This window comes from Branchiostoma belcheri, unplaced genomic scaffold (assembly GCF_001625305.1).
Source record: "Branchiostoma belcheri isolate BF01 breed outbred unplaced genomic scaffold, Haploidv18h27 scaffold66, whole genome shotgun sequence".
In the NCBI taxonomy this organism is placed as follows: domain Eukaryota; kingdom Metazoa; phylum Chordata; class Leptocardii; order Amphioxiformes; family Branchiostomatidae; genus Branchiostoma; species Branchiostoma belcheri.
In genome coordinates this window covers 649,139-657,956 of record NW_017804309.1, presented here as the reverse complement: position 1 = coordinate 657,956, position 8,818 = coordinate 649,139, and the positions used below count along the sequence as shown (strand labels likewise).

The 8,818-nt window shown below is 44.3% G+C and overlaps 2 protein-coding genes across 2 annotated transcripts in view; one reads left to right on the top strand and one right to left on the bottom strand.

Moving 5' to 3' along the window:
* Positions 1-3,737, bottom strand: part of LOC109483826 (von Willebrand factor A domain-containing protein 7-like) — a 13,489-nt gene extending 9,752 nt beyond the window's left edge. The window contains exons 1-3 of the mRNA XM_019786975.1: positions 3,217-3,737; positions 1,400-1,594; positions 836-981 (exon numbers count right to left, since the gene is read on the bottom strand). Coding sequence (XP_019642534.1) covers positions 836-981; positions 1,400-1,594; positions 3,217-3,546 — 671 coding nt within the window. The 5' untranslated portion in view covers positions 3,547-3,737. The remainder of the gene's footprint in view (positions 1-835; positions 982-1,399; positions 1,595-3,216) is intronic.
* Positions 3,738-5,050: 1,313 nt separating this feature from the next.
* On the top strand, positions 5,051-8,710 carry LOC109483791. The gene is made up of 11 exons (XM_019786898.1): positions 5,051-5,490; positions 6,094-6,172; positions 6,327-6,380; positions 6,649-6,694; positions 6,896-7,020; positions 7,314-7,425; positions 7,644-7,766; positions 7,977-8,015; positions 8,143-8,242; positions 8,353-8,460; positions 8,692-8,710. The coding sequence occupies exons 1-6, from the start codon at positions 5,382-5,384 to the stop codon at positions 7,381-7,383; spliced, it is 483 nt and encodes a 160-aa protein (XP_019642457.1). The 5' UTR covers positions 5,051-5,381; the 3' UTR covers positions 7,384-7,425; positions 7,644-7,766; positions 7,977-8,015; positions 8,143-8,242; positions 8,353-8,460; positions 8,692-8,710.
* The last annotated feature ends 108 nt before the right edge of the window (positions 8,711-8,818 follow it).

The following is an 8,818-nucleotide window of genomic DNA, read 5'->3' as shown; positions in this document are numbered from 1 at the left end:
ATTTATCCGAAGATGCCCTGCTTCGGGAGGCATACAATACTACCTTGCTTGGAGAACATGATTGGATTATACATGTGAAAGACATTCTGAACCTCAATGGTTTTGGGCACATATGGCTTAACCCGAAGTCATATCACATAGACTCAATTACTACTCAGCTGAAGCAACGTTTACAAGATATCTATATACAAAACTGGCATTGTGCCATTCGAAACAATTCTAAATTATCTTTCCTTTCCACCTTAGACAAGAATTACAAGCAAGAAAATTACCTTTCTAACATAAGGAGCTTTGACATACGTCGAGCAATCACAAAACTCAGAATTGGATGTCACAAACTCAGTATAGAAACCGGAAGATTTCAAAGGCTTCCTACTGACCAGAGGGTTTGTCCATTCTGCCCAGAACTAGTTGAAAATGAGTATCACTTTTTGATGGAATGTCCTAAGTATGTTGATGTACGCAATTCATTAAATACGAAACTATCGTCATATGTACCAGAATTTACATCGATGGCAAATTTAAGATAATAATGACCTGTGATAACTCATGTATGGTAGATATAGGAATGTATATCAAACAATGTCTAGACATAAGAAATTCCTCCAATATTGTAAAAGTTCATTCACATCCTATATCAGCCACAAACTCCTGTATTAGTTAGTTTAGTCCATAGTTAAGTTTATAGATAAGTTTTGCCATACTTTGTACCATGTACAACTGTTGTGCAATAAAGTTATTATTATGACTCGTAGTAAGTCCTTAGATATCACAATCATGTTACTTCTAATTCGCCTGAGTTACTAGTACACAAACAGAGAAGGTACAGTACTACCAGAGGAATCCCAGGGTCTTGCTGCAGTCCTCGCAGGTGGGCGTGTCTGGGGCGGCAACCCTCCCGATGTCAGCCCCGGGGACGGCCAGCCCGGCGTTCGGCTCCTTGTGGCCCATCTCCACCCAGTTCGAGTGGGAGTAAAAGTCCTGCGATACGATAAATACATAACCAAGAGGCAATATAATGAGAGAGAAACGAAGTGACGTGCCAACCAGTGCAGTTCTTGCTGCGTACGAAATGTAATGAGGCAAGGCGCAAAAACCATTAGATAATCCTTTTCCAGCAGGTGTACGATACATATATTTATACTTTTATCAGTTCAGCCACGATGTTTCTGACGTAGCGGGGACCAAGCGCACGGAGCTACTTCAATAAAACGCGTCTAATGTGGTGCTTAGCTACTCATTAAGGAGGGCTACCGAGGGTGCAAAGATTTCATACAGGAATTCCTGCTTGGAAAAGACGATCTCATAATGTGCAACCCACGCCTGAGCGCCGGTCACAGTTGGGATGTGGTCGGGTGAAAGTCGTAGGAAGGTCCTGAACATGTGACAGGTTCTTTACCTGTAGTGTGTGGAGCAGCTGTCCCGTGTAGACCCGAGCCGCCTCATACTCGCCCTGCCCGATGGCCGTCAGGACCTGCGTTCTCAGCTCCAGGAGGCGCTCGTTCCCGCCCACGAACCGCTCAGCGTCGAAGTGAGCGGACGGCAGCTTTTTAGTGGCGAAGTTTAAGTCCACACAGCCATTGGCCGTCTCGATCTGTTTGGGTATGACACAAGTCGTTAGTGAGTATTACGTCAACAATCCATGTGTTATACACTGATATGGTTATTCTTCCATTATACATGAAAGAGACGGAAATGTTTCCTGTCTTTATTCAGTCAATAACTGTAAGTTCTCCCGAGGCAGAGGTGCTTCCGTGGCGTATATAGCCTTACGGAACCACTGATCCTAAGGCTAAACGTGTTTGCCGCGGGATAGCTCTGCTGTGGGAGAATGTGAATGTGTAAGTTGGTTCCCGAGCCTTTTGGGTATTGAAATTCTTGAAGAGTTAATTCTACTCAATTCTAATTAATTAAGTGGCGAGGTATTTGGCATGTATCTGTCTGTGTCTTTCTGGCTGGGAAGACTGTGTACAGATACCTCATTTGTTCAGTCACCAAGCAGATGTAAGGACCTGGCTCATTTTCAGTGTTTTACGCCTGTTTCTGTTAATACGAAAGACCAACAAAATAACTCAGACCGATTCATCTGCTCCGTTCACTCCGAAGCTATTTTAATTGGCGAAGCTGAGCGGTGACACACTTCCGGGTTCCACAATGCCCCGCATACGATTAACATGAAACTTTCACCCGACCACCAGCTGATACATCTCACTCCATTGTGGATCAAGTACTCAACGAAGAAGCTGTTTGGTCACTCTACATTCTTCGTCTCACTTTTCCTTTCCGTCCCCTGACTCACTCACTTCCTTTCCCCTGGTCAGACTCTCTGATATATCAATGGGCCTTTCTCCTTGTCCTGGGCTAATCCCCTTTTCCTTATCACTTTCCTGGATTAAGCCTGAGTGACATGTATAGTCTAGCCTTCATCACGGACCTCACACCATCAGGATTTAGTCAACTTTTCAACTTTAAATCTTCGTTCTGTGCCAGTGAACTCCAAGCAGATAATCTATCGAGTATCGGTGTCGTCATGACATCGCGCCGTGCGCTATGTGCACGCTGATATGTACACAACAGAACAACAGGTGGTTAGACGCTAATCTCCAAGCAGATCATACGGTGGCAAGGCAGTATCCATTGGCCAGAGGAGTGTTAGAGTGGAAGATCGTAACGTTTTCGGATCGACTGCCTGACTTCTATTACATCTCAGGGTGGGTAAGAGAAGCCAGGCAATCAGAAAACGTTACGACCTTCCACCCCAACTTCCCTCCCTTCTGCTCGGAGAACATACCAGTAGCAGCCCAGTCGTTCTGTACCGGTAATCTTCAGCTTCATGCAGATGTTTTACACCGTTTCATACGTCGGTAGCATTCTTCACTACTTATGAATGATTACGATGACTATTAATGATAACCTCCAATCAAATGTTCTGAATGGTAGATTGTAACATTTCCTGGTTGTCCTTGAATTCCGACATGCATGCTCATGCAGTCCGAAGATCCTAATACTCTAGGAAAACCACAGACAAGGAGACCGTTACGATTACTGTATTCAAAACTCTAACATCTGCTTGGAGACTAAAATTCACATCAACACAAATGCACAGATACGCTTTTGTGTCTAGAGATTAATAACTGCTGGAGGGCGATATGACTAAAAGTTAAAACGGACAATTGAATCGATTGTTATCTTTTTACCAAGGCTAGACGAACCTACCTGTAACGCAGCCTGGTAGAACCGTGCAGCGGAGACGACCTGTCCGTAGCATCGCCTGAACAACCGAGAAATCTCCTGAAAAATCCTGTCCGGCTTGACGTCGCGCAAGTCGCCGACGTCGCAGTCCAGCTGGGAGCTCTGGAAGTCCGCGGCGACGTTTAGCAGAGCCCGGCGTGTGATAGCGCCGTGAGACCAGTTGTCGTCCGAGTCCTGGTCTGTAGGGTTCAAGCTTATCCCGACCATCGGTATGAAACACCGCCCGCTCGGAGAGAACAACCCCAGGATAAACACGACCAACAACGGGAGGCAGAATGTTACAGAGCGGGCCATGTCTGTATTAGGGGTAACGAATGATCCAAAGCCGAAGAATTCCCGCCTTCTACAGTGGCATGAAGAGTGGAAATGGGGAGCTTAGCCAGCTCGGAAGCCCATCTGAAAGCTACATCCGGCGACTACACTACCCCGTCTCGGACGGCGTCGCTTACTCATTACCTAACTTTATGTGACCCCTGTTGTTGACTTTGCGTCCAAAGGTGTGTTTGCCTTCGCCAGGTAAATGTGAATGGGCGTGTTTACAAGTCGAGACCCACGCTCTACGTACAGTTTCAGTTTATCCAAAGTTCCGTGTCAACTAATCTTTTACCTGCTTCTCTAAGACACACGACACACGGCAGCTTTAAACTTCATTTGGTGACCAGATTGGCTTTAACGGTGCAGTTTGTTCTTACGGTAAATACCTTCACGGGGCATACAAGTTGCAACAGAGAGCAAATACACAACGGAGGTTTACTAAGTGCCTTGCTGGGTGTTACGCTTTATGGCGTTATAATATGCCATTTTTTTCAACCACATATGATATCAAAATGTTTTGAGCTTCACTCATGTATGTATTCCAGTGGGAGGCTGAGAAGCCTTTGTACGTGTGATTGTCCATTAATCAAATTCTATTTGGCGTTAACGTTATTTACACACAACGTGTGAACTGAACAATACCGTCCGACGCATGTCATACCTGTACTCTGACGTCACTGATTCTATCTATTAGCCTTGTTGACCCCCTGCTGTGACGTACGCCGTAACATTTTGGTATGACTTTTATCCATCGTGTTAAATTATCGACATTCTAGTAGATTGTGGTCAATTTGGGATTTGAAGAAATATTAACGTTATAATTTAACAGGAAACGCTTTGAATTCTGCTGGAAGCATGATTCGTCAGTACAAAATCGTCTCGCCATAAGCTTCCGCGGGCGTCAGTTTCTTTCATTGTGAGTGACCATTTCAACATCCAGCTGGTCAAGCAAAACATCTGAGGGTTCTGCTACTTCAACTTGAGACCGCCTAAACCCGCTGCCCAGTAACCATTTAGCCCATAGCCTAAAAAACAAACATTGAGGAGGTGAATAAAGCCATATTTTGGCTGGTCACCTTAATTTGTTGTCGTCAATCCAAGGTACCCTGTGCTTGTGTTTAAGGTAGTTTAGTGATTTGCATGAATAGAAATACTTATATTTTCCCCCTATTTAGGCCACTCTCAACCTCGATTGAAAAGTACGTTGCGCATGCAGTCTGAATACCAGGCTTAACTTGTAATTGTACATGTAAGCTGTAAAGAAAAGGTCGGAGGTTGTCCAACTGCCATCTTGCTTATTTTTTTCTATTCCTTTCTGAAACAGCCATAATGTGTCAAGTTGGAGAAGACGGTAACGTTTAGTACGTTGAACAGATAATACCTCTGGCCGCAATGAGAACGCACGAGACCGTGTGTCTGACGTCGAGCCCTACGTACATGTATACGCTAGCAGCTAATAACAAGGTATTCCACTAGGTGTCGCTTTTACCCTGAAGTGGCTGTTGACTTCAGCAAGCTTCTGTATAATTTTCCGAGGAGGTTCGTGGTTTAGTGTCCTTTCCTGTCGCGACGACGACATTGAAGCAGTGGGACAATGGATTCAACATCTGGATACCAGACGTATACGTAGTAGGGGTTATCAGAACTTGGGCGTGCAACTAGCCCACTTTAAGTTTGGATCGTGAATTGTGGGAGGGGGGCACACGTGACACATGCCTGTGGTCAGTGTGTCGTGTTTACATTATCAATCAGCTGACTGACCTCATGAACGCAGAACGGTTGAATTGGAAGAGTGCCTTCGCTGAGAAAAGACGATGGACAAGGAAGATGTAGCTTCCAGTCCAACGTCTTTGGTTGACAACGTCTCAAAAACCGTGTCTGAGATGGAGGAACTCTTGGAGAGAGCCAGGAACTTTGTGAAAGGTGAGTAAGTAACAGGTGTGCGTGTCAGTATAAAGGTAAAATAAAACGCAGCTGACTATTTGAAAGAGAAAGCCCACCTGGCGTAACCCTCAATGGGCCCTAAGAAAATTAGTCCACTGTACCGATGCTAGTAGGAGTGGTGTTCCGGTCTCAGCAATCAGTGTACTAGTCAAGCGAATTGAGTGCTCAAACAGGTGTTTGGAACACCCTTGACCAAACAGGTGTTTAGAACACTCACCACTAAACAGGTGTTTGAATACACTCAGGACCAAACAGGTGTTTGGAACACTCTGAACCAAACAGGTGTTTGGAACACCTTAGACCAAACAGGTGTTTGGAACACCTTAGACCAAACAGGTGTTTGAGACACCCTCCACCAAACAGGTGTTTTGAGACATCCTCCATTAAACAGGTGTTTTGAGACACCCTCCACTAAACAGGTGTTTTGAACACCCTCTACCTAACAGGTGTTTGGAACACATCTACCAAACAGGTGTTAGCTACACTAATTTCACTGCCTTGCATACATCCAGCCTGGCCTAAGGGGAAGTATCACCTGCTCGTCTGGATAATTCTTAACTTTTACACATCTTCCCAATACAGAGTCTCTGGATGATTTTATGGACCACAGGGTGGGATGTCTGGGAGGACTGATCGGAATCTACTACAACTTCCTCACCAGGTAGGAAGACATCTTTGGTGATCTGATTTGAACAAGCTAATCACATAACAGTAGAAATCATGGTTCTTTTTATAACACACTCCTTTTTTTCCTGAATGTTCAAGTGAAATGTAATGACCCTAGAAAAAGGCTAGATGTTATTTTGTACCTGCAGGTTATGTGTCAAGACTAGATTGGAGGCTGAGAGACTGTGGGAACACCTGTATAGGTAAGGAGCTCAAAATCAAATGTTGAACTATTGGGTCAAATAAAAATTAAAAACAGATACGATATCTCCACTGCAAATTCATGACACAGCAAATATGCTTTTCCAATATATTACTACTGTAATACAGAATTATCAACCATGAACTTTAAGCATGGAAAAACCTCCTCTTACTTTATTTCATACCTAATGATATGATATGATGTGTTATACAAATGATATTTGTTTAATGTGACACCCTTGTCACCATGGTTTCACTCTTGATTTACAGGTATCCATCTGTACAGTCTGCAGTAGAAGACTTGTGGGAGGTAGAGGTGAGGTATAGATGATTATTGATTAACGGTGTTGAATGTTGGTGATTGTTGCAATATTTTGGATTCCCAACAAAATTTATTGTTCTTCCTTTTTTTTAAATCAGGGGAAAATCAATGTACATACAGATGTCAATGATCATGTCATCCATAGAATTTACTTGCTGTTGCTTGTGATAACCAAACAAGGTTGTCTCCCCACAGGAGCAGTGGGACAGGTTTCTGCAGGATGTAGACAAACAGCTGAATGCAGACAGGGCAGGGGAGGACCTCCGTGTGGGATCTCTGGGACCGGTGGACGTTCCTCTGGTAGATGCTCGAACAGGGAGGTAAGAATATCTATGGTCTGCATGGTGGGATTCTTGCAGTGCTTAACAGTAAATTTTGGAGGGCCTGCAACACTTAATAGTAAATTCAGGAGGTCCAGCAACCGTTAACAGGTCATTGACTTCTTAAACACTGTTACATTTGCAACAGTTCAGTGTGACAGGTCATTCAGTATAGTATGACAGGCTGACGTCACACTGCATGTCTGAAAAGCTGGTGTGTTATACCAAGGGGTAGCTATACCGGCTGTACAGATACAGATACAGCTGCTCCAGTACCCTCTCTGCCCCCTCAGATCAGTGAACCTGCAGGACTACCTGGGCTCCCAGTGTCTGATACTGGTGCTCCTCAGACACTTCGCCTGACTGCCATGACGAGACCACATCACCCAGATCAAGGCCCAGGAGGTAGGTCTATGATATGCCACAGGTCTGCATGTGCAGTTTCAGTGTGTTGGGTTCTTTACCTGCAGAGTTTAAATGCATGAGGCTCCTCCATACATGGGGACAATGGCCTGATATCCTCTCCAAAATGTCCCTGTCTGTATGTTAGTCAGTGACTGTGCCCCGGTCTGTCTGTATGTTAGTCAGTTAGGTAGTAACTCAGTGTTGCTGTCCCTATGTAGGCTGAGATCCAGGCTGCAGGTGGTCGTGTGATGGTGGTGTCCTTCGGGTCCCAGACAGGTGCACAGCGATGGTTACAGGACACCAGCTGTTCCTATGACATGCTGCTGGACCAGGACAGGAAGGTACTTTAGATATGATTGAGCTTCAGATAGGCCCAACAATGTACAAGTACATACTGTCAGGCTTCCTTCCGAGGGGTTATTTGCATAGATGTACAAAATGTACTTTGGAATGTTTCCTGTATTTTTCATGTATGTTTTGGGGGAATAACTTAATGTAGTATGGAAACATACATGTGGCTGTACATTAGATGTATTTTTTGTTCCTTTCAGTTGTATGGTGCCTTCGGCCTTGGGAGATCAGTATCCAAGGTAAGACTATTTATGTTTTGACTTTTGCCTTCCTACTTTCTTGCTTATGTGGATGAATAGATATCTTGTACCTGGCTGTATAAAGAATACAAGATGGTATGGTATAAATAGTACCCTTCCTTCACAGGTCTGGTCTGTCACTGCCCTAACTTACTATGCTGAGCAGAAGGCTGCAGGACGAACGCTGCCAAAGAAATATAGAGAACGTAGAGGACGACCCCCATCAGGTACAGTACTGTGCTGTAAAATCCTTAACAACAATTTTTACATTCACCTTGTAAGGATCAGACTCTTCCAATGTGTGTTTATTCCTCTTAGAATGTGTGTTTATTCACAGATGGGAGGAGACTTCATCTTCGACCCACAAGGTCATGCCCTGATGGTCCACTGTAGTAAGGTGTCCACAGACAGGCCTGAAGTCACAACCATCATCAGTGTGCTGAAGGTAAGGATGTTACTGCACCAGTCAGTAGCCTAGCCTGGTATATCCATCCTGTTCTAGCTCTTCCTTTTGACTGTCCCTCAACAGGACAGAAAGAACTGAGAAAGGGTCTATCCTTCTCTCTGAAGCATACATTTGTACATGTTGTATTTCATGATGTTTAACTTCTAGAATGTTGGGGAAAAATTGAGAACATGATCACAGCAAAGTATTTCATCCTTCTTTCATTACCAGGAATACCAAAGCAGGGGAGAACCAACATCGAAGAGGCCCAAAAAGGAGGAGAGTTAAGCAGTCAGCAAACTTGCCAAGCAGTCAATTAACCTGTACAAATGTAACCAGGCACACATAAAAAGAGAGG

Excerpts from the sequence above, each read along its gene's own strand:
- LOC109483791 (XM_019786898.1), top strand. The coding sequence starts at position 5,382 with ATGGACAAGGAAGATGTAGCTTCCAGTCCAACGTCTTTGGTTGACAAC. Across the intron at positions 6,695-6,895 it reads AAGACTTGTGGGAGGTAGAG|GAGCAGTGGGACAGGTTTCT; the intron begins GTGAGGTATAGA and ends GTCTCCCCACAG. Across the intron at positions 7,021-7,313 it reads GTAGATGCTCGAACAGGGAG|ATCAGTGAACCTGCAGGACT; the intron begins GTAAGAATATCT and ends CTGCCCCCTCAG.